The 25,879-nt window shown below is 37.5% G+C and overlaps 1 protein-coding gene and 1 long non-coding RNA gene across 3 annotated transcripts in view; both read right to left on the bottom strand.

Annotated features, from left to right (window-relative positions):
- Positions 1-935: 935 nt before the first annotated feature.
- Positions 936-23,838, bottom strand: prpf40a (PRP40 pre-mRNA processing factor 40 homolog A). 2 transcript variants are annotated; one of them, XM_057335300.1, is made up of 27 exons: positions 22,535-22,552; positions 22,080-22,160; positions 21,852-21,977; positions 20,986-21,069; positions 17,683-17,710; positions 17,576-17,598; positions 16,115-16,159; positions 15,509-15,619; positions 14,306-14,426; positions 14,178-14,202; positions 13,517-13,732; positions 12,562-12,667; positions 9,852-9,916; positions 9,568-9,732; positions 8,911-9,019; positions 7,010-7,160; positions 6,747-6,880; positions 5,239-5,353; positions 4,313-4,404; positions 4,101-4,217; positions 3,697-3,834; positions 3,507-3,602; positions 3,220-3,306; positions 3,033-3,126; positions 2,621-2,682; positions 2,285-2,422; positions 936-1,532 (listed from the first exon to the last, which is right to left on the bottom strand). In XM_057335300.1, exons 1-27 carry the CDS (start codon positions 22,535-22,537, stop codon positions 1,443-1,445), a joined length of 2,622 nt encoding a protein of 873 aa, XP_057191283.1. In that variant the 5' UTR covers positions 22,538-22,552; the 3' UTR covers positions 936-1,442. The 2 variants fall into 2 exon arrangements, with proteins under 2 accessions (XP_057191283.1, XP_057191284.1); XM_057335301.1 differs by lacking the exons at positions 22,080-22,160; positions 22,535-22,552 and adding an exon at positions 23,768-23,838.
- Positions 23,839-25,209: 1,371 nt separating this feature from the next.
- Positions 25,210-25,879, bottom strand: part of LOC130555251 (uncharacterized) — a 74,168-nt gene continuing 73,498 nt past the window's right edge. The window contains exon 4 of the long non-coding RNA XR_008963104.1: positions 25,210-25,422. This is a non-coding gene — a long non-coding RNA (uncharacterized LOC130555251). The remainder of the gene's footprint in view (positions 25,423-25,879) is intronic.

The following is a 25,879-nucleotide window of genomic DNA, read 5'->3' as shown; positions in this document are numbered from 1 at the left end:
TTAAGGTTTCTTAAACTTCTGTGAACTGGACTTATTCTGATAATAGGGACCACCAAGCCCACTTGTATTTTGTGTAATGTTCTATGACGACTTGTTGAATGCACCATGTTCTAATTGTATTTAAGTGCAAACAAATACTTTCACAAAAACGCATTTGTATATGTACAGATATTTTGCTACAAAACTGTTCTCTACAAAAATCTTTTTTTTATACTTTTTACCCTAATATTGTAAATATTGTTTAAAAACAAAAAATCATTTCTACATCATTTGAATATTTTAACTTATAGTTTCTCCTTTTTGTATATTTAATAAAACTGAAATTCTTTTAAACGTGTAGCAGAAGAGCATGCTGTAATGCTAAGAAACTAGATTTTTACATTTCATTCTAAACTAAAACATCTCATCAGAGAACAGCAATGTTATAATTATGATTGTAAATGTTTTTTTATATCTTTCTGCATTCCGCTCTTAAAAACTGGAATAAACTGGCAAGTTACTGTATCTTAAGACATTATATGCTTACTACATGGCTGATGTCATACATTTAAAATGAGTTACATGCTTTCTCCATGTTCAATGAAATAAACTATTTACACAACTGTAGCACAAGGGAAGTGTGATGTTTTGCATTGTTTTTGTTTCCCTGCTTAGTGTGACAAAAGCTCTCTAGTTAAATAGCGGCATTGAAAACCATATTGGACCCCCAACGTAACATATTGGTAAACACCTCATTAAAAACTAACAATTTTGAGCAGTAAAAACATTCCGGGTAAAATAGTTTTAGGAGCAGAAAAAACGTTGTTACAGCATAGGTCCATCTCTAAAAATCCTGTTTTTCTCAATGTAGTGTCAAATATATGGATTCAAAGATCTAATAATAAAACCACACTAACAGTCCTTTAAAAACTGTTAATGCAGAGGTGACAGGTTCTATACAAATGCATTTTATTGTTTAAGTAAATGAGTCGAGTTGCATGTTCCATAACCTGTAGTTGATAAAAGGTAAATTAAACAAGAATAAAATCAAATTTTAGGTTTATTTGTCAAAATCTAAGTTTAAAACAACTCCAGACTTCTCTGTACTAGTAACATTGGCAAAAAAAAACTAAATGGCTTTTACAACAATACATTTGAAGTTGAATGATAACAGTTGTTTCTCTGAAGGCCTGTTTATTTTTTCAGCGAATGTTCAAGAAACTAGCATTCTATGTACAACTACCTAAAAAAGGTTCTGCAGTTAATGGCAAAGTAATACTTGCAACCTCTGAAAATAATCTTACAAAAATGCAGCAGATGTTCAGACAATACTGCCTTGAATACAGAGCCCAAACTCCACCACTCAGATCCTCATCAATATGCCGTCAGCACATTCTAAAGGGATGAAATGCACATTACAGGAATGCACGAGAGAGAAAGACGGACAGTAGGACAGTGATTGATTATGGTGCGTCGAGCTGCTCTAATAGAGTGCGTCTCCTCTTCTCCAGCTCTCCTTCGCTTAGTTCACTGCCAGACGTATCCCATCCTCCCTGAGAGAGACACACAGATCTGATTATATATGATCACCTATTTGATAAGGCTACAAGAAAATAAATAAACAAATGACGAGCACTGCAGAAGACAAGTGTTACAAGCGAATCCTCAGATGTGCCATCATTATTGAGAAAAATATGGCCCCTGGATAGTGTTTATGAGTGTCAAAGAATTATTGTACTTCAAGAAATGCAATGAATGCTCCTGCGGTATGCAGTCCATGTATCGGTGCTCTTTAAATACGGGATTTCTTAATTCATAAAAAGAACAGCACTCCCAAGGCACTGGAAAGTGTTATAAAAGTTAAAAAGCCATAATGAACACATGGCTTTATCTAAAAACACATCGCACACGTGCACTAATATAAATTATATGAGTTATTATATTTATGAAAAACGATTTATTTCGAGTTGCTTCAATACTTGACCGGGTGACTATGTCATGTGACTAGATGATTGTTTAAAGGGACTTGGCGTGTTTGTAGTTTGACACCCTGATGAAGGCTTGTAAGCCGCAACGCATTGGTGCACGTGTGTGATGTTTTTTTAGATAAAGCCACGAGTTAATAACGGCTTTTTAACCTTTATAACACTTTCCAGTGCCTTGGAGTGATGTTTTTTTTTTAAGAATTCTTGTATAATTTTTTTTTAGGAATAAAAGAATTTGTAATGTAGTAGTAGTATGACAGCATAGAGGTCATTATAATAGCACACTATCCTATGGTCAGCGGCAGCGTGTGATCTCTCACCTCCTCTTTTGCGTTCTTTCTTTTAGGAGATTTCTGTTTGGATTCTCCACGGGGCTTCCCTCTGGACTTGTCTTTTTCTTTATCCTTCTCTTTTTCTCGTCCCTTCCGCTCTTTTTCTCCGTCAGACTCCGGAGAGGCCTGCAGGATGGTGAGATGGCTTAGTACGCTCATAGAATGCATTTTAGACTTTGTAGCAACAGTGCAGATCCATTCCTCTTATACCTCTTATAACTAAACTACAGACAGTTAACAGTTTTTTAGGCAGATTTGGTACCTGAACATCCTTTAAAAAACACCACAAATCCTATTAAGGTGCTCCTGCTTTACTGTACTCACTGATTTGTGTCGTCTTTTCTTTCCTTTCTTCTTGTGCTTCTTAGATTTCTTGTAACTTCTCTCTGTAAAAAGTAACGAAACAAATGATCAGTCATCATTAAAAAGCTTTCAAAAAAAGCAGTTTATCAATTAATTGAAAACAAGATATCGATGCAAGATGCTCCAATGCAACAATCCTTCGATTTATTTTGGCCTCGGCAATGTTCACAAAATAGTACGATTTAAGTTGATCTTTATTCTCTTGTAAATGTCTAGCCATATTTCTGTACCCTATGTCGTTTACAATAGTCTTGATAAAAATGACAAGTGTCTTTTATATTTAACTTTTATCCGTTGAATGTCACTTGTTTATAATTATTAGTGGTAGTAATACTAAACACAATACTGAGCAGTGATTAAAAACAACACAAACCAGATTCTCCAGAGGATGAGTGCTCAGATGGAGATTTAGATGTTGAACGTTTCTTCTTCTTGGAGTGGTAATCTTCATCCTCAGACTCCGAACCCTTGCAGGGATACACAGAGAGGACACGTGTTAACACGTGTTAGTGGTTTGTAGGCGTGTAATGCACAGAAAGTGAACGTGAGGCTGCACTCACCGATCGAGATCTTGAGCGTTTTCTGTGGTGTTTCTTGGATTTCTTTGAGTGTTTTTTCGTTTTAGAGTGGTGATGTTGACACTCGTGCTGTGAGATAGGACACGTCGTTTTAAAATCTACTTAACCGATGGCCGATTCATTATCTCAATATCGAACCGTTCACGTCATAGTTAATAAATCACAACCTTTCAGTGATTCAACATAAACTTAAACTGTATTTATATTACAGAACTACAACATTAGTGTTGCTTATTCGCCATAGATAAGCCTTGCAAATAATGTCACACCTCTAGAACATGCATGAAGTCTTTGAATATCCTCTTCCTCTCGGACTCCAGCGTGACATCCTCAAACGCAGGCTCTTTCAGGAACCGCTCTCTTACCTGTCACACATCCAGAAAGAACAACGTATTAACAACAGAATTAAGACCCGGTTAATGAAGACCCTGGTTTATATATGGTGTCAGAGTGACATACTCCCTCCCATGCGGCTTCTGGCTCCAGAGGGGGCGTGGCCTGTTTCAGCATGCTCTTAAACGCCGCCTCCTTCCTCTTCATCTTGCGCGCCTCCTCTTTCTCTCTCTCCCTCTCGCGGGCTTCTGCTTTCTCCAGTAACTATCTCGCACACACAAATAAAAAGGGCTAATCATAAATACGAGTGTACTTTTCTCATTTTACGGTCATCTCTTGCCAATTTAAATGGTTTTTTTGTTCGTCGCAAAGCAAGGGAATGCACTTTAGGTCCAAACAGGGTTTCATGCGAGGAAGCACAATGTTGTGAAACATGTTGGAAGGGCTGTGACGCTTCTAAAACCTGTCATTTAGAACAGAAGAGATCCAGTACATGTGACACATTCAGGCCAGTTAGATGTCCTGCTTACGCTGTTGAAGGCCAGTTTGATGTTTCCTGCGTCCAGCGTGGTGGCACGTTTATCAGAGCTGATCACTGAGCCGAAATCCTCGAAGCCCGTGTTGATCTCCACCAGAAAGCCTTTATCCTGCACACACACACACGCAGAAACACACGTGCACTTGATCGAGAGCTTCAGCGCAGACCTGATAAACACTGATGCTAACACTCCGATCCGCTCACCTTCAGGATGTCTTTGATAATTCTCTTCTCATCTTGGTAACGGGCTTTCAGATCCTCCACGTAAAATTTGAATAAATCCAAAGGGGTGGAGCCTGAGGAAAAACAGTGGTATTGTTTTCATCAATTCTTAGATGTGTAACACTGCCATCGGCATCAACCCTCTATGGACACACGGATGCTAGAGTCACCGCTGCCTGTACAATCTTTATTTCACTTTACTCGCCTAAATTAAATGACTTTGATTGACTCATTTACAGTTTCAGACAATCCACTGACATCAGTGTACATAGAGAAACATTTCCAATAATACCATGTATCTTAATACCGTATATTCTCTTAAATTTTCCCCCTAGTATTATTTTTATTACATTGTTTTTATGATGCACGTAAAGCTGCTTTGCAACGATAAAAATTGCGAAACGCGCTGTATAAATAAAATGGAATTGAATAGATGTCTGCATGGCATTAAAAATGCAACTGAATAGTATATACATAAATTAAAAATTGCGATAGGGGGCGCTCTCACCTAAGCAACGGTGCATAAGAAATGATATTTGCACTAATCGTGTTTGTTGCCTCCGTCACTAAGGAGTAAAATCCTATCGGCTTATTTACAAAAACTGTGTAATCACCTCCAGTAAGATTTAGTGTGCGAGTGATGAGTCTGATCACTTAGAAAAGTGAAAGCAAGACCACTGAGGATCATTCATGTCAACATGCTGCAGATTAATACAAGGTTTAGGTGTTCAAATCCTAACCCCACATTCTATCAGACTTCTTTCATAATTGCTGATGACACAAGGTGACGCGGAGGTCACAGACAGTACTAGTAAAATGGGACATGCTTTGAAATGAGGACAAGACCGTTTTACACGTATTACACATTTGCATCAAATCCTGTGAGAGAAAGTGAGAAAGCGTGTGACCTGGTTGGCCCAACATGTTGTTGAAGCGGATATCAGCACTGACGGTCGGGTACATCTCCATCCAGGCAGACATGGAGTGCAGCTGCCCGTGATCATGAAGCTCATCCAGAAATTTCTGAACACAAATGTAACGTCAAATGCAATGCTAGTTTTCACATCGGTGTCCTGGTTTCTTTTCACAACACAAATCCCACGTTCAGGGCTGGGTATCTCGATTAAACACAAATCCTATCGATATTTCTAAAAAAGATCAGTAAATATCACATTACAATGGCGAATTAAAAAATGAAACGAAGAGCCAAAACCCTGTAGATTAAACTTTAAACACACTTGGGTAGATTAACAACAGAACAGGTTATTTCACATATAAGATGCAGTATAACAAACAAAATTTCACTAAATTAGCTGTAAAGAGGAGCTGCCTTTTATGTGACGGTGATGTTAATGACGACACACCGCATCCGCCATGTTAATTAAGCAATGAATGAACAACATTGTCGATGTTGTAACATCCACCCGCTGTAAAAGGAAAAGTGACATATAGTGGATAGTAGTAGCAATAACATTCACCTTATTTATTAATGAATGTTCAATATAAAAGGAAAAAAATCGATTCACAGCTTTTGAGAATCCATATTTAAAAAACAACGATTAATCGATTTTTTGCCCAGCCCTACCCACGTTTTAGGTTTTGTTTCTCTAATAAAGAGCTATACAGCATTGAAATCAGCAAAGCATGATAAGTAGCTAGTTTAGTGTTCTGAAAACCCAAATGTTTTGAAAGATTTCAGCAAGACATTGCTAAACATTTACTCATTTTTCTCTCAAGCTTGACCACTGGACGATGGATGGGATAAAAATATAGATTCTCTGATTTGGAGATCCCTGAATCAATTCTTATTGTGCGTGCTTGAGAGGATGTGAATATTGTCTGTAATTCGCTTCTCGTCCTGAAGGTGTCGCCATTTTCAATTCAAGAAAAAACGTGGTGGAAGGTTCAGACAAAGGCTTTACGTGGGCCTGTTTTGAAATTTTGAATATGGTTTTATTTCTCCTAGTTTGGAAATGAATTTCACTGTTGCACATTTACAATGTTTTCATGTTTTTTGTGCATTATGCAGTTTGTGATATAGCCAATTTGGAAGGTTTCAGTAACCAGCAATTATATTTAAATATGAATTCTGTCTCTGCAAATCTAACATTTTTATTGAAATGTTAATAACTAATCGATATTAAATCAAATCGAATAGAAACCAAATAAATATAAATATAAATGAGAGTCGAATCGCCAGATTGGTTGCAAGTTAACATGAGTGATGAAAACGTTCTTTTTTTATTCATAAGAACCAACTCTTAAAATTCATTATTATGTTTGTAAAAATGTTTCTAATAAAGCCGAGATTCAGTGATCATCACAAGGCACTGGCCGCATATTCCAGCATCAAATCCCAATGAATCGAGCTAAGAGCTTTTGATATCCTGGACGTACACGTGAGTGTGTCAGTCACCTGGAAGGATTCTCTGTTCTTGCGTTGTCTGCGTCGCTCTCGCAGTAGAGTTTTCTGTTTCTCATCTTCCTCCTCTTTCTCAAGAGCACGGATGTGTTCCTCAAAACAGATCAAGGCATCTTCCTTATCCATGTCTAACACACACACACACACACACACACACACACAAAGAGAGCAAGATAAAAGGTTTCTCACTCATATTATATATGTTAAAAGCATGATCATCAGGGCATCGCAGTGTGTGTGTGTGTGCGTGTTCCTACTTTGTAGTTCCTCATCTTCAGCAAAAGTGGGGTTGTCCAGCAGGTACTGCTGAGCCTCAGACCAGGTGGTTCTGTACGTGACGTTTGCCATGTTGTCTAAAATGTTTTTAAGTGCCTCCCAGTTCCTTTTCCTCAGCTGCTTGGCTTGTTCCTGAAACAGAAAACATTGAGGATAGTTATGAATCCGTTTTTATTAGTGCTGTCAATCGATTCAAAAATGTATCTGGTTAATCACGATTAATCGCACATAACATTAATGTTTTTAAATATACTTTTACATTCAAATAATTTCAACAAAAATTTCAACTATTTTTAACAACATCATTTTATGATTAAAGCCAACATTCTGATATTAGTACCGACACTGATGTCTAGGGATGTAACGATTCACCGTGAGCCGGTTGAAAATCGGTTATAATGAGTGACGATTCAAATCGGTTGAGGTGTGAACTGAATCGCAATACATTTTTTGCTATTTTCACTGCAAATCTAAACGTGGACATGCTGATATTTCTTAAATGCAAAAAAATCCAAGAAAAGCTCAGACAGTATTAGTTTGTTTATATTAAAGAGACTTTTTCTATTATTAATTTGTTATAAAATTGCAGTTTAGTTTTGTTATTTGAAATAAAACATTATTTTATTATACAAAGAAACGTGAAGCATTTAAGAAATAATGCAAGGGAAGTTGTTCATTTCTAATTTGTTTCAACTCATTTTGTAAAAATAAATCGTGAATAAATCGCATCGTGAGATCAGAATCGTGACTCGCATCTCATCGTGAGCTGAGTGAATCGTTACATCCTTACTGATGTCTCCATTAAACTGATGATTTTTTCTTTATTTTAACATGAATTATAGCCATTCAACATTGAAATATGGTGTAACTGTGAGCTATCATGTCTAACAGGTAGGAAATTGAAATGAAATTCTCAAACACAGTCTTTGACGCTAAATTCTAAATTAAATACAGAATTAAAGCTACAAAACAAATCTTTTGTTCTTTGATAAACATTAGTGACAGGAGTCACAGCAGCAGGTTTAAGAACGCCGCCCCGTCTTTCTACGCAGATCTGACGCCCCGTGAACTCTTTGCGTTCATTTAGGATTTTATTGAACACGTTGTGTGGTTTTGTTCATTCCAGCACTGAAGAGAACGTAACACCGTTGCGCTGTCTGACAGAGATTCACTGACGCAGCCTTTCGCCCGTGACTATATACACCAAGTCAAGTCAAACTTTATTCATAAAGCACTTTTTAGAGCAACAAGTGTTTGCCAAAGTGCTGTACAAGCATAAGCAATACAATATAAGAAAATCAAAAAGACGAACTATTAAAAAGTTTGTAAGTACGATAAGACAAGAGTAAATAGATTAAAATGAAATACAAATAGCAGCTCTCACACAGAGTTAAAGACAGGACCGATGTCACGTTGCGTTTTGCCGCATCCCACAGCTAGAAGCTTTCTACCTATATAAAACCGCGCTTAAATGGTTTAAAGGCCTTTACATGAATAAGAACGTGTTTATATAATGTAACGCTAGACAAAGGATGACAAAATAAACGGATGCGGTGTTAATTGCGTTAAATATTTTAACGTGTCAATCTGAGAAAAATGTACCGCATGCGTAAACGCGTTAACATCGACAGCCCTAGTTTTTATACATTTTATACTGAGTACAGTATACTTTATTTAAGAAGAACAAAACAGGAAGAAACGTGGAATTTTGCTAGATTAAAAAATCTGAATTGAATTAAATTAAGTATTTTTCCACTCCCTAATTTTGATTAAATTTGTGCAAAAAAAAATCACATTATTGAAATGATGCGAGTATTTACGCTTCATAAAATAAATGTATATATTTCAACACGAAAAGCAGTGGACACGTCAGGAGTCATACCTTCTCTTTCTTGGCCAGATAAAAAAGCACATCTTCATAGATCTCCAGCCGGTCTCTCTCTGGGACACATGACCACACCTCCAGATCATTAAACATCTGCTCCGCTTTTCTGTTGAGGACACAAATCCACGTTCACATCCTCGACTTAAAGCACAATGACTTCAAAGGATCTGAGTGAAGAAATGCTTGACGAAAACCCGATTTCATCAACATCTCTCAGGGCAGAATACAAATCTGCCGCAATTCAGAAATCAGTCAGAAGGGGCAGTGGTGTCACAGAAGATTAGTAAACTTAAATAAACTTCATTTATTACTAAGATAATGCATCACTGAGAGCTTGTGAAGACTCACAAAAACAACACTGTTATTTCCACCCTTATTAAAGCGGTGATTTAAACCAATAACAAAGCCATTTCATTTAGTGACGTCATCAAAACCTCCCTGCATGACACCGTGACAACGCTGATGGGATTTTAATCACCTAGATAAACAGGGCAGGATCAACGGCAGGGAATCACAGATCAACAGCAGCAGAACCTGCTTTAGTTATCATACCTTTCACCGTTTGCAGAAATGCAGAATGCAAAACAGTGATCATCTTAAAGAGTTTCATCAAGTTGTTAAGTGTGTGTGTGGAAAATCTCTGCGTTCACTCACTTGTATCTAGTAGTTGAGGTCATCTTCTCATGGTTCTCAAGAAAGCGCTGGAAGGTCTCTTTAGACTCTTTGTATTTGATTCTGGCTTCTTCTTTCTCCTCTTTCTCTGTCTGGACTTTATAAGCGTTGAATGCCTGTTTCTTTTCACTCAGCTTGGGCAGAGCACTGGACACACACACACACACACACAAGGTAAAAACGGATTGGTAAGGGAAAGCATGACAGAGATAGGTTTAACTCCAGGATTTCTATGCTAAAATATTGCTGTGCAGTATTATAAATACCTGTAACGTGGGTCGTTTATTATGAGCTTCATCGCTTGCTCCCATGATGCATTAGAGGAAACCCCCTACAGTGACAGAAAGACAATGACACTAAGCATCTGGAAGCTTCTGGAAAAGCTTTATATGCCAGCAAAAGAGTAAAGCGTGTACAAAACAGCCTCTACTGCTTATCCCTCAAGTCATTTTTCATAAGTGATTGACCCATTATTAAATTGTGGTTACCCAACCAGCCCAAAAAACAGTAATAATTTATGAAGGCCTCAATCATGTATGACTAAGCCTAACCCTGAAAATAAATGTGTTATTGAAATTAGAAATATGAATGTTAGCATCTCGCTAGCCACTTCTTAGAGAACCGTTATCAGATGGAAACAAAAAATCATGAAGATATTCATAGAACATATAACATTGTTTACAAGTGGTAACCATGGGAGAAGCGGACTCTGATAAATTAAACATGTATTAATACATTGTTGAAGGAAAACAAGAAATGAACAGGGGACAGAATCTTGCTATGCAACAAAAAGGCAACACACATTTCTGTATTGAACAACAATGAAGAGTCTTAAAAGGAACCCAGGGTATAGAGGGATGTATGGCTTAATACGTTGTTATAGCCTTACACTACTAGCATTTGTCGTTAGAAACACATCAAATATTTTCATTTCTTTAAAAATTCGTAAATGTAATACTCATTTTAACCAAAGGAGGCCGCCATAATCTTTTTCGATGACGTAAAATGGTTGCACGCACAGCAAAAATTTGAACACAGACACACTAATCAGTTATTCAGTAAATATGAGGTGCTATAGGATAAAAATATATATATACATATATATAAATAATGCTAGTAAAGAAAATAAAGATGCTATTTGGTGTATTTTCATACATTTCAATATTGTTGGTCAGAAACGATAGAAACATACATATGAATAACCAAAGTCATTGCGAATTTAATATATACACGTGTTTTAGCCATTATAAAACGAATTTTATCCAGATTTTGAGTTTTTGATGTTGATTTATCAACATCAGTAGTCTATTGTCTTCTCTCTCTCGGTCATTAGCTGACGGGGGCTAATATTCACGTACAGAATAAATAACCAAACCGCAAGCATCTTATTATTGTGTTTATCAGTATATTCTCATAATGTATAAAGTATACGACAATGGTGGATGATGATGTCTTTAATAGTCTTAACTGTCTTAAAGAAGGTAATTTAAAGCTATGATTTATGTTTACCTTGAACAGACGCTTACTGAACTCATTCTTCTTTTATGGAAGGCTGGCTGGCTGGATTGTGTCAGGAGGACATACCACCCCCTACTGTCCCTGTGTATTTATATATCTGATCTTATGTTTGACGTCTCAAATTTATACATTTATATACGGAAAATGTGTGCTTCGCTGTAGCGTTACGAGAATGGGTTTAAGTTGCAACCATTTGACATCACAGATTTTGACGCAAAAAATGGCGGCCCCGAGTAAAAATTGTTTTCAAAGTTTATGAACACAGTTACACAGTTTTTTTAATTTCACATTTATAAAGTCTATGCCATTGTTCATATATTAAGCCATACATCTCTCTATACCCAAGGTTCCTTTTAACTGTTACAATACATGTTACCAAAATCTTAGCGCCAATGTCAAACAATGACTTGACAGGACAAGTATTTAATCTTCTGGTTTTGCGATACTTCTAAGGAACCCCGTCCAATGCGCATTTGTTTATAGTGAATGTTGAGTTGACAATTTAGTTCGTAGACATTAGCTATAAGATATTAGCTATAAAACCTGCCAGCAATATAAAAATGTTTAAATGTGCTTCCTCATGTAGCCAGTTTACCACTTCACGTTATAATTACAGCTTTATAACTTTGAAGTAGAAGCAACTCAGAATGTTGTGTTATTTTACTAATAAGCAAACCTTTGTTTTTCTGTGATCTACATCATCATAAAGGTGAATATTTTTCATTTAAAGGTCCAGTGTATGAAATGTAGCGGCCTCTAGTGGTGAGGTTGCAAACTGCGACAAACCCCTCCCCCCTCCCTTTCGACGCACTACAGTGGCTGACACAGAACTAAAATGTCATCATGTTTTCGCTTCTTTACCAAAGGAGATATCGTTTTTACGAAATGCGCTCTGTAGAGCAGTTTGTCCATTTAGGGCTACTGTAGAAACAACATGGCGAATTCCATGCAAGGGGACCCGCGGTGTATATGAAGATAGAAATAGCTCATTCAAAGGTAATAAAACCATAACACTTATGCCAATGTCTTTATACACCTCTGAAGACATAGCTATGTATATTATATTGCATTTCTGTAGATCCTCCAAAAAATTACATGCAGCACATTTACCGGGATCATTTTGATTGTGATGTCTCAAGTGACTGTTGAGTGGTACAAATTGAAAAGTCGGAAGAATGAAAGGAGTCACATAAAGCTCTGAAGTACGGAAGCGTGTGCACGACACCAAACAGAAAGTTCTTAATCTATCTGTCTGGATTCTGTGAAGCGTGCGATTCCACTGTGTCTGTTTCACTCACTTCAGTCTAATCGCACACACACACGACCACCAATTAAACAACCACAGCAGCTCTCACAGGAGCACTTTGTGCCAAATTAAAACACTAAATTTAGAAAGAGCCTGCTGGAATATCAACACCTCCCTCCATCAATGAACAAGAGAGCGAGTGATTTATTTACCTTTTCTTTCAGGAGCTCTTTAAAGGCCTGCTTTGCCTCCTCTTTTGTGTTCCATTTGTAAACTTTCTTTACCAGCTCAGGTCTCTCCTCCTTAGATACGTCATTACTATGGAAACAGAAAATACGTTATAATAGAAATCACGTGTTATTAGAAGTAAAAATCAAGTGGTTTTAGCAGGCATAATATAACCCAAGACCTGAAAGTGTCTGCCAATTTGGGTCAAGACGACTGAAAAATATTCGTCAGAAACCATTTTTTATTTTCTATACTATGAATTCAGCACGCTTAAGGTCTTTGCACATACAGTCCGAAATTTTCGTATGGATGCGAAAAATGCAGAAAATCGAAGCCAGTCCGAATTTTTTTATGACGGACGAAAATATCGGGAGGCGTGATTGACACAACGTGAGGTCGTATTTATTTTTTTACGTGCAGAAATTTTGGACGCAAATGTGCAATGGCCTTTACTCTTAAATAAGTCTAACACCGTGTCTACACCGAATGCGGCGCGACGTGACAAGAGAACCCATTACAACCCATTATAATTAAAAAATTTGTCCACACCAGACGTGGCGCGGTGCGGCGTGACAATCCCATTAGAACAAACCGTGTATCGCATCGCATCGCGTCCGGTGTACACGGTGTTAGCAGGTTTAAAGTTAACATGTAAACAAGCTTAGCAGCCTTAACGTTGGCACGTTTACTATCTTACGTTAGCTTTGAGTTACAGGTATAAAAATGTCCTTTAAAGTAAACAGGCCCTATTTAGATTATTTGTCTTTAAAGACACGCTTTCCTCAACATGCAAATTCACATCAGCTTCTGAACAGTGTGGCATGAGAGATCTAATTCATTTAATTCTGACGCACCTGGGACTTAATAGAAGAGGGCATGTAAGGTTGTTTGTAAGGTATGTTGTTTTCTTGAACTGATGTGTTGTACATGTTCCATTACCTGGGTTGTGTCTCTACGCTGGGCGTTTCCTCAGTGGAGTTCACAGTGACATCACTGCTGACTTCAACATCCTGCGCAGGCACGTGAGACGGTTGCTCCTCTGTGGTGCTTGTCGTCATGGTAGTCTCCGTCTCGGCAACCACAGCCATGGCAACGGAAGACTCGCTCTGAGACGTGACAGCAGGTGTGGTGCCAGGAGCCACAACGTCAGCGGTCCTTTAACACAGACATGCACACAAAATCATCATGACTGAACTTTTTCTATTAAATAGGTGCACTTGCACCCCTCATTTTCCCAATCTGAATCCGTTATCCGAAAATGTAAGTGCAGCGAGCCCTAACTGAGAGACAAATTTGAGTCTGCCATGCTTGTTTTTACATTACGTGATGGAGTTCCTGACAACGTCATATCAGTCCGCATCGGCAAAGCAGCAGTTCCGTTCAGCAAATATTATATCGGATTGTTAACACGTGAGTGGTGCAGATCATTCCTGGGGTAATGCTATTATGTTCCTCTCCTTAGAAAATTAACCGTGGATTTTTTCATTGAAAAGATGTTAAACTTATCCCACAAACTGCATATTACAAGGTCAATTGACCTGAAGCAATGCTGCTACATAATGAATAAGAACTTGATGTTGAAATGAAACACAACACTCACCCATTCTCCTCTGCTTTTATCATCGCTAAAGAAAAATGAAAGAAAACAGATGAATAAACATTGTTTTAAAATGTATTAGTTTAACATCGCATTTCATGTTACATTTTGGATTTTTTGTGTGTACAGACCTTCTAGATCCTCCAATTCTTTGGGTTTAGTCCAGCGGGACTCTTTGGTCTGCGAGTTGTAGTAGTAGGGCTTTCCTGTGTCAGATTTATACTCCTTCCAAGGGCACTTGGACAGCATTTGCTGCAAAAAAAACGTTTTAAATTTGTTTTAATTGACATAAGTGAGAATGAATAAAGGTATTATCATTATATACAAAAAAAAAACGAATGCAGGGCTCCAGACTGCGACCAAATGGTAATTCTCAAAGACCACGCAGTGGCGAGCGATATTTGTAGACGTGATTCCGGACATTTTGCTGCATCCACTCACAAAAATAAAGTTTTGATATATTTATGGTAAGAAATTCACAAAATATCTTCATGGAACTTTCGATCATTTTGACCCCTACAATGTATTTTTGGCTATTGCCACAAATATACCAGTGCTACTTATGACTGGTTTTGTGGTTCAGGGTCACGTTTTAAGGTAAGTTTATACTCGAGTGTCGGACCTACGCCGTAGCCTCTACGCCGTAGCCTACTGTCAGTTTTCATTTATACTTCTATGTCCTTGTCCGCATCGACAGGCAATGACCACTAGGCGTCAGTGTCCACGTGCGAAGCAGCTAGTTTGAGAAGCATTAGCAGTGATAGCGGCAAACAAACAGTCACTTTTGTTGCAGATTTGAGATGTTTAATACAGAAGCACAAATATTTTACTTGGATAATTCATTCGGAAATGCGTTTGAGTAAACATGACTCTATCGCAGAGTGTTTTGACCTGAGGGAGGGGTTCAAACAGACCAATCACAGCGCTTGTGGTCCGCGTTGTTACATTTTTGGAGAGGTGTGCGTCAGGCTACGGCGTAGGGTACGCGGCTCTGCGTTGGTCCGATGCTCGAGTATAAACTGAACTTTAGTTTCGTTTAAGATTAGTTTTAAATAAACATGTCTGGTTTGTTTTATACACTGCATTTGATGGTAAAACTATAATAACCGTATTAATAAAAACCAAGACTATAATGTCACAAGGTTCCCGGTTTGTTCTTTTAATGATCTTTGGATGTTAATAGCTTAACACATTACACTGACTAGAGTAGGTTTGGGTGTTTTAAAAATATGGCCATCATCTAGCGCATGACCTTCGGACTGAATTGGCAATGAACAGTTATTGGCAGATGTAATGATTAAGTGAGTTATATGGCATTGCTGACATCTCTTTACCTCTGCAGGTGATTTGAGATCATCAGGTTTCTCCCAGGTGGACTGTTTGGTCTCTGTGTTGTAGTAATATGTTTTTCCATCCAGCGATTTGTGCTCGGTCCACAATGACTTCTGCAGGACACATTTTGAACATTAAAATCTTCAACCACATCCTGCAATCACCGGTTAGGTTATACAGAACCAGTACATAAGAACAAAAATCTGTTACTACAACACCCAAACTGATTCAATTCTTCATTTGATCATCCTCCCCCTGCTATATATTAAATATTTTTGAAAGTTGGTTAAGACTTTCATGTGTCAGAGAACTTGCTTAAAATTAGAATCAAAGTTTCATTGTGAAACGCTAATGAACATTAATAGTTAATGTGACAGACTAGTGGTTACTCTGCTAGGATGTTGGGGGATAAACTTGCGTGAACTTGAGGTAAACTGACTTTTTATATCCACTTAAAAGTTCAGCAGAAAACAACTAATACTTTTTTACACTTTATATTAATGATATTAATATAATAATACGAAGATTATGCCTTCATGTATTATGTTTAAATATACATTTTTAGGAGTGTATGGTAAAATCCGACTGTAAAAACAACTGACACATACCTTTTTTTGCAGTTCATCAGGTGAAGACTCAGTTGAGGTGGTGCTCTGGGAGAAAACCAGTAATATTAATCACTTTTTTAAATAAACCTAAATTATACAGCTTGTGATTTAAACATTACAGGGTTTTCCTGCATAGAATAATTGGAGGCGGAAACCTCTGTCAAATTTCTCAGTCTCGCCAAAATTATGTCGAGTGTCTTCACTAAAAACACTACTTGTATTTTCAGTATCATTTGTAACTGCAGTTGCGGCATTACGCCACAAAGGGTGCACTGTTTCGATATCAGCACCAGTGAGGCGCTAAAGAGTCGCAGTATAAGAGCTAATAGGAGCTGTATTAGCGGTTTCAAGGCTTTTCAGGTGAATATTGTTTGTTCTGCATCCAAGGAAAGTTACATTTCTTAAAATGTTTCTTAAATTAACGTGGCGTACATCATTGTATACGGTTTAAGCTGTGCAGTTGGCTCGTTGAATCAGCGTTATACTGTACACGAGTACCAAACACGAGTTTGCCAGTATGAACGCACATTGCAATCAGAACGACTCGCTAACAAATGACTCCTTTTAACCCATTCGTTTAAACTGTTGAAACTTTTCAGTCACTAGTGAATATTAAAAAAATCTGTGAATCATTCAAAGCTCAGTAAACCAGAAGAGAACGCAGGATGTGAATGAGCTTTGCAAATTTATTAAGACTGGTTAATTTAGTTGGCTACTGTGTGCTGAAATGTAAGTTGAATTTGTTGAATAAGTTGAAGCCCTATCATACACCCGGCGCAACGAAGCGCAGCGCAAGTTTTTTTGCTAGTTTCAGCCCAACGCTGTTCTCTTTCTTCCGTCCTGCGCCGCTTTGTTTAAATAGCAAATGCATTTGCGCTCATTTGTGCGCCCATGGGCGTGTTGGTCTAAAAAGGAGGTGTTTTCAGGCGCATTGCTATTTTGAGGAACTGAAAATAGACTGCGCTATAGACTAACTCAAACCTGGTCTAAAGTCAACGGTGCAATATTTTTGTGTTATTTAAAGAGCGCGTTAGTAGAAAATGCACCTCTGGGCGGGTCCACAACGCGCTTTCACTTTATTTATTACACAAAGGGAAGCGCAGCAGCACACAAACATGACAAACATTACGCCCCCAAAAACACCCATTACTCATTAAGAGAATCGGGACAACCCGCTTAGACCATGCCCGCCGACCGTTTTTCCCATCGTTAAACTAGCAAAAGTGGATTCGGACACGCCCTGAGTTCGCTTTAGACCATGCGCTTAAATCGTGAAAATAGGGCCCGTTAAGTGTTTGGTTAAGCCACTTAAAGGTACGGTAGGCCTACACCTGCGTGTGTGTGTACAAGATAAGGATGGCACCACCTCCGCCTCATTTTGAGCCAGGAAAAACCCTGCATTACTGAGCAATAACAACAGTAACATCATCATAACAACATATAATGGTCATTTGTTCTTACTATAGTTCCAGGAGCAGCTGGAGCTGAAACAAATAAAAAAAACAATGATTACACTAAGAAACAATAACCCTCAATCCAAATATGATTTCACATCATTTATTTCTCACCTGCGGATTCTACTGGACTCACACCAGGCTGCAACAAACAGAAAAAGGTTTTCATACAAAAAAGATCTTAAAAAGCACTTAACATTCATTTGTTTAACATCTTTTACATAACATCAAACTTCATGTCTAGCCCAGTCTGTCCTTTATGTCAGGATTAAATTAGTCCACATATAGATCTAAAAATATCAGAGTTAACGTTATTAGCAGTTGCCTCCTGCCAAATTACAGGAAGAAATGATATCCTGAGGGGGTTTGATTGACAGCTCCTGTAGCGTTACCTGATGATTTCATCTACAGTTCAAAGCTGAAACTAATTATTACTGATGCTATCAATATTTAATATGGTTAACAAACAACAGGCTGTTTAATGCTTAATATAGTTACTCAAATGAAAGCAGATCCTAAAGAGCACTGACAGAGCAGGTGAGTGTGTGTGTCTGTAATAAGTGCACACTGTACGCTGTTCTTTAACATACTCCTATGTGAATAATAAGATGACAACATACAGACTGACACCAGACATAGGTTGCGCTAGACTTTATTGCTCGTAAAAAATCTGTCATAATCTATTATCACCCATCGTGGTAATTAGCATGTTCGTGACGTCATCAGGCTGTACTTGCGTTTCCTTTCGGAACTTGCTGTATTTTAATACAACTAAATACCCAATAAAGCCGTTGTTGTTTATATTCATTTATATATTTAAAGGCGCAGTTTTTGATTTACAGCGGCCACTAGCGTTGTATTATAGATTTGCAACGAATCGCTCAGTCCACACGCGACGGTGACCACCATAATACAAAAAGATGTCGTTCTCATGTTGACGCAGGGAAGAGATCATGCGGGCATTAGAAAGACTGTAGAAAGAGAGATGTCTTATTTATTACATAAAATAAAAGGTCTGTGGGTTTTAAGTATAAAAAGAAGGATAAAGACAGGAGCAAGGACCTGTGTTAATAATATTATAAAGTCTTTCCGCGTCAGGACCTGCGGTACTAAGGCTTTTAGCAGAGATACTCACAGATATCTATGGAGATACTTTCCAGCAGAGAGACGTTGGAGAGAAAGATCGTCTAAAAATCACCCCCGAGGAGGTTGCTTTGATTTGGATCAGTATGTGAGTAACATTGGTTTTTCTGTTTGTTAGAACCAAGATATGTTGTTGTTTTTGTTGTAATATTAGCTGTGTGACGGAGCAGTTTTGAGCATCATTGTTTATCTGGAACCACTTTAATATTGTACTCGTCCAGATACTGGAGAGAGAAAGAGTGAGAGCGAGTTGGAGCTGAAACTGGAGAGAGAGCGTGTTTTACTCTCTTACTCAATGAGGAATAAACTTAGTTAATCCGCGGGTCACCGAAATTGACTCCTGTTTTTGGAGGGAGAGAAATGCTGACTATGACCCCAAGAACACCCTGATTTTGTTTTGATATTCTGTCTCTATCAGTTAAAATAAACTGACCATAAAAATTATAGACCCTTCATTTCTTTGTAAGCAGGCAAAATCAGCAGGGGATCAAATAATTATATCCCTCACTGTATGTGGAAAATTTGTACAGTCACAATTGACACCATTTATCAGAACCTTTCCAGTCGTTTCATAGTAAGGAGTCTGCTTTGCTAAAAGTGTTCCATGACATTTAACTTCTCTGTAAAAATACGTCACTAAGCGGGTTTCCATCACTCTGGTTTTATTCGCATTTTGAAGTTTCGCATCAGAAACGAGTGATGGAAACGCCAAATTTCGAATTAAAAACCCTTAATTCGCAAAAAGTTTTTACGCTCGCTTGAGGTGGTTTTTCAGTTTTGCGAAAAAGGGTTAATGCGAATAATGGGAGATGGAAATGCATTTGCCGAATAAATTCTCCCAAAAAGCCACGTAACTGCACTATGAGACTGCGTAACCTGACTAACCAGAGAACTGATCTTGTTACACAGCATGAGTAATGTTGTTACGGTCATTCTTAAATGCCTGAGCAAAGTCGTCAAAGTATTCTGTAATTGCCTCTTAGAACTGTCACAACTGTGTTTCCCAAACAGCAGACATCCACAAAAGCACCGCATTTATTGTGTTTCGTAATCGTCTGCTTGCGCAAGTATTATTCTATATGAAAATCATTATATTCAGTGGCTTCTCTTACTTTTCTTACTGATATTTAGTGGCAGTTTATTAGGAAGTGACGGTTGACTATTTGGATGGAAACGGTTCTTATTCGAAAATGTTTTATGCGATATTCCAATTTTGCGCATAAGCTAAATTCGCAACTTTGGATGGAAACCCAGCTATTGATGCTTCTTGATCTTACAGCTGCCTTTGATATAGTATCATAATGTTCTTTTGGTGTTTACAGCATTTGATTGGTATCAGGGGTAGTGCTTTACAATGGTTCAGCCCATCTTAAAAACAGGTCTGTTGAGTTTTATGTTGAGTTAGGTGAGATCTTTTCATCTATTGTTACACTTATCTGCAGAGTACCTCAGGGCACCATTCTCGGTCCACTTCTTTTCACCTTGTCCCTCCTAATAACATCCCTAGCGAATGCATGTATTTTTCCTTTCATTTATATGCCGATTTCCCCTCAATTTCCTAAATCTCACACGTGCATTGAGAAACCAGCTTTAGCAGCATCTGGAACTGCCGAATGCAGTATCTATGTTTGTAAAATCTATGGTCCGAGCTGGTGCAAATGAGTGGATGATTAATTTGCATATTCATGAATCTGTGTATACTAAATAAGGGTAAGGGTGTAAAGATTCATTCAAGTCATTTTAAGGCATGAAGAAATAATTGTTTTCACATGTGCTATTTTGATGCTCTAAGATGAGTTTTAAGTGATAAAACTATCAAATGCAGTGGGACTTTAAGATCCTCTGACAGAGCTCTTTAATTTATCCCTCATTTGTGTTTAAACAAACGAAGGGTGATGGGGCTTTTTCAGCAGCTGTATTATTTGGCCATTTTTATATTAAATAAGCATTTTTCCATTTCATTAAGACGCAGAATGTTCAGTACGCTAAAAATATACAGTTTCAAAAGAAAACCTGATGTAAATGCAATAGAGTAGAGAAAGAGACATATCGTACCCTGAAATAAATTCAAGGAGATCGGGCAGTTCTGTTCTGCTACTATCGCTCATGTCACATGGATAAGTGCGATGATAAAAATGGTGTTGATTCTAATTTGGTACATTTTCCCACTTTGCAGCGTGTTCATTACACTTATTCTGCCACTGCTGACAGTGTGTGAGCATCTATATTTAACAAGAACTGTTGGAACAGAAAGTGATATACAGGCAAGCATACCGGCCCTGTAGGTTGTACAGATGCAGCTGGCATACGGGGGGGCATCATCATTCCTGGCATCATTGGTGGCAGCATGGCAGGCATCTAAGAATTTCATAAAAAATGCATATGAACGGCTCATTTCCCCCCTCCGTGTTGCACAGAGGAGAGGTGAGGTATTTATACACACTATGAGCTGAGGGGTGTGGAGGCACAGTTTGTGTTCTGTGCAGTTCCTCATTACAGCCTGATCCTGACAATTACAGCCGTACACCTCAATGGTCAGTCAGTCACCTCATCACACACACACACACACACACACAGGTGGAGCACAGGCACCGATAACACAGCACTACTACAATAAGATCAATGCTTTTATATAAATTAAATTTTATTTACATAATATATATAAATGTTTATATTTTTCTTAAATATATTTATGTATGTGTATGTTTTCATAAATACACAATGAATAATATATGTCTGTGTACAGTGCATATTAATTTTGTATTTTGTATATAAAAACATACACATGCATGTATATACTATAAATACATAAATAAATGATGAGAATGAATAAACATTTATATATTATTTAAACTATTGCTAAATACAAATAAATACAGGTAAATATATAATACATTATAAATACAAAATAAATAATAAAATAAAGATGCACAGGGCACAGACATATATGTAAACACAAACTTTTGTCCTTACATCGGCCACACAACACGGTTTTTCCTTAAGTGAGTGACACAATTTCATAAGATTTCATAAATATGCCTAAATATGTTATTAAATACGGTATCCATTAAAAAAAGCATTCTTTCGTTATGAGGTCTGTTTGCCACAAGTGGTGTTTCCTGTTGACTTTGAGATCTTACCTGTCCCATTGGGGGCATCATGGGAGGCATTATTCCAGGAGGCAAAGGGGCCATGCTGGGTGGCCTCTGGCCCATGGGCGGCATTCCCATTGGAGGGAAGTGAGGAGGGATTCCTGGTGGTCCCATCTTTAGAAAACACAAACATATTCCAGACTTGAGTAATATGAACGAAACAGCAGCCACAAAGAGAGATGGCTTTACAGGAATGGCTTTCCAACACCAACTTATAAACGGTGGGGGGATTCCTGAAGGTGGAACACCAGGAAAAGGTGGTGCTTGACTGGGGCCACTATTAGCATCAGTCGAAGACTGTTATGAACAAGAGAGTCCATTACAGTGACTAAACCTCTGATGAGAATGCTGAATATTGCTGATCTAAAGTGTGATGGGCATTTATGAATATTTACATGGCACTTGATGATGAAACCAACTTAAATGCATGTTAACGCATGTATAACACTGATTCTTGAGACAAAGCATGCCTTAACATTATCTCGTGACAGAGGTAGAATGTTCATTTTAAAAACATTCCTAAAGGTTCCTACTTTTTGTGGGTCAGCACAATGTCAGAGAAAAATATGACATGTGATAACTTGCTAATACGTTGTACAATATGATAATGCTTTAAAATCAGTTAAAAATTACATTCAAATATATTTAAAGGCTGAAAGGCACTATATTACCATCCTGGTTTCACATTATTTTCTATTGATGATCATCTTCCACATGAGAGTAACATGTTGCATCCCCCTTCGAAAAATAAGCCATATTTTTTGCCATACTGATTATAACCATGATATATTTTAAGATATGTAAGTGCAAGCTGTTTTCATTTAAGACAGCTCAAACATGCATTTTAGTCTGTACCACGCTTAAAGTGAAACTTCTCCCGAAAATGTTCTGTCATCAATTACTCGACTTCGAGTTGTTCCAAATCTTTATTTTGTTCTTATGAACACAGAGAAAGATATTTGGAAGACTGCTTATAACTAGACAGATTTTGCCGCCCATTGACTACCATAGTAGGAAAAAATACAATGGTAGTCAAAAGTGCCCCAGAACTGTTTGCTGTCCTACATTCTTCAACATGTCTTCATTTGTGTTCAACAGAACAAAACAAATTATAAAGTAATTTTTCCTACTATGGGAGTCAATGGGGGTCAGTTTGATACCATCATGTAGCAAAAGGATTAGCTGATTTAAATAAACGACATTTTGTAAAATGTATAATAAACATTTGTCATATTCATTGGCAAATGGATCTGGAACACATTAATCGAAAATAATTCCTTAGTTTTGTAGCCAGCTCTATCCCAGATAACCAGTGACAACCTGGCCTGAGGTTTAAATACCCAGTCGGTTAATTAATATATAATATAACTTAACAGTGATGTGCGGAAGTCATCTATTTATAAGAAATCAAATAACTAATTATTTTACGAGTTTTTCATAAGGTTTGGTCACAATTTAAACAATGAGGAGTTCCAACCAACATTAAGAGGAATCGGTATATTATAAATACACTTAACGTTATTCAGTTTGTCGTATAACTCAAAGTAATAGCATTCTCGAATTTCATCGTCTCCAGTATCAAGGCAGACTTAAAAGTCGGTAAAATACAAAAGTGTGACAACAAAGAATTTAAAACACACCCGGACTTGTATCACGCTTGTTTAAACTAAACATACAGAGTAGTTAAAGTCTTCATTCAAACACACATTAGCTTTAGCATTAGCATCGTTTTAGCTCGCATTGCTAACCATGTTTATTCTATCTACGAAACATTCATTATTTCACTCCAGCTACCTTTCACACAAACAATAACATTTATCTTAAATAATACGTTTAACCTGTAGATGTTTGAAAAAGTATGGGCCGTAAGTATGCCAATAAACTGTGTGATTTGTTTGACTCACCATGATGAGTGAACATGCAGCAGCCCTGCGTGAGACAAAAACCTGCACTCTGATTGGCTGCTGCGCGCCGGGTTCAAACTTCAGCAGTTGTAGTTAAGCGCAACAGCATAACGCAATAAATGCGCAGTCAAAGAGCCCAAAGTACTGTAGTGCTCAAAATATACGCAGACCCTGAGTGCAAATATTTTTAGTAAAACAGTTCTCTGTTTGCCTTGCCTGTTAATAAATCATTATGTTTTTTAACAGTCATGTAATCATTAATTAATATATAAAAAATGTTAATGAGAGATGAGTGGTTACCATTTAATCGTTCATATTGTTAAACAAAATATAATTATTGTCAAAGAGAAATTAAAGATGTTCTGCACTACACTAAGATGTAATTACTGTAGCCTACTATACTATCACTATTATTAGAACAAACATCACTGATCAACATTATAGCCAAAAATACAAGATGTAAGATACATCAAATCATAAACAGATTTCAATATTTTAAGGGAAACATTAGCAGCAAGCTAGGGAAGAAATCAATGCAGCCACCCACAGCGCTCAGAAACAATAGTCTCTCCTTGACACCTGCTCTATTTCTAAACGCTCTGCAGGTTGTCAAAGAACTCGGCCTGTCGTCTCTGCACCACAGTCATCCGTCATGCTGGTTTAATTGGCCACTTGCTCTAGTTTAACATTTATTCTCTTGAGTCCAAGGGAGGAAGACGCAATTTTGAGACAAAAGCATATTTACCAATAAAACCACTTTTTGAAATAATTCACCTGTTTCTGAATTTTGGATTTTTGATACAAAGTGTGTAAACACATATGGATTTCTGTGATATTGATTATTGAGTGAACCTAAATGTAACATATTTTATTCACATTTATATACATTTTATAAAAACACAATCATTTCTGTAAAACAACATACATTTTAATAATATTTTTTCACGATGAGGGTTATGCAAAAAAACTCAATGGCCCATTTTCCCTGAACACAGTGATGTTGACACAGAGAGAGACGTTTGACATTTAAATTGCTCATGGGCTAAAACAGTTGTTTTTCACATTTCAACATAAAATGATAAAAGAGACATATGTCAAAATATGCACACTTTTGTCTTATACATGGTTAAGCAAAATTGGCCTCTTTCAGAACTTACCCTTGAGTTTGTCTCATTTTATAACTTAGTTACTGTTACATATTTGCTATGCTATAGTTTAAGCAAAACCAATTTAAAAATTGGAAATAAGGTTTACACCCCCACCAGCTTATACAAAGCATGTAACCCTGTTTTAAATGTCATATTTATGCTGGCAGATTTAATGGCATTTACGTCACGTTATTGACATCAAGCCGTTTGATCTTAAAGTACATCACTAACATATCAAACAGCTATCACTGGCATTTCAAACAGCAAGCCATAACAGTTTTCTTAGAAGGAAAATAATGTGTTACTACGCTTGGTGTTCACAGACATCAGAGGCAGGGACACAGGGATCATTTAGGGGACAATTTTCATGTAATTGGGTATCATCATTGGGTTCTGGAGGTAATGCCGGCTTCAAAGCCAGTGGAAAATCATCTGGGTGGGTGTAGAGCAGCTCGCTGTCCTTTGTGAGGCTCACGGCTGCGATGTGATGCCAGCTGCCCCGGACATCTGCAACACAAACAGGATCTGAGACTCATTAGAATAGGTCATACACAGCACACTTCATTAACATGCTGACTGCTCTAGGACGTCACCGTTTCACCAAACTCATCAGGCGTACTTTCTTTCTCAGAAGTGACTACCACCATATTATCTTTAGTAAGCAACAGAAAACGAAATATCTGGGTGTTCCGAGTATGCAGACACTGTTGGATCAAGCATATATAGGATTTTGTGAGCAGACTTGGTGAAATGTAAAAGTTGTCTTATAAATAAAATGACATTAACACATACACAGCCCCACGGAGAAAGCACTTATGCTATATGCAGTATTTTAAATAGAGTGTCGGCTCATCTCTCACCTGAACTGTAAAGAGGATGTGTTTCACACTCTGTCTGGGGCAAGACATGATCAGCTCATCAGAACCCCTAAACTATACCATACAAAAATCCTTTTTAACCCAAA

The sequence above is a fragment of the Triplophysa rosa genome, linkage group LG6 (assembly GCF_024868665.1).
Source record: "Triplophysa rosa linkage group LG6, Trosa_1v2, whole genome shotgun sequence".
In the NCBI taxonomy this organism is placed as follows: Eukaryota; Metazoa; Chordata; class Actinopteri; order Cypriniformes; family Nemacheilidae; genus Triplophysa; species Triplophysa rosa.
The sequence above is the reverse complement of the archived record's forward strand: the minus strand, read 5'-3'. Positions and strand labels throughout refer to the sequence as shown.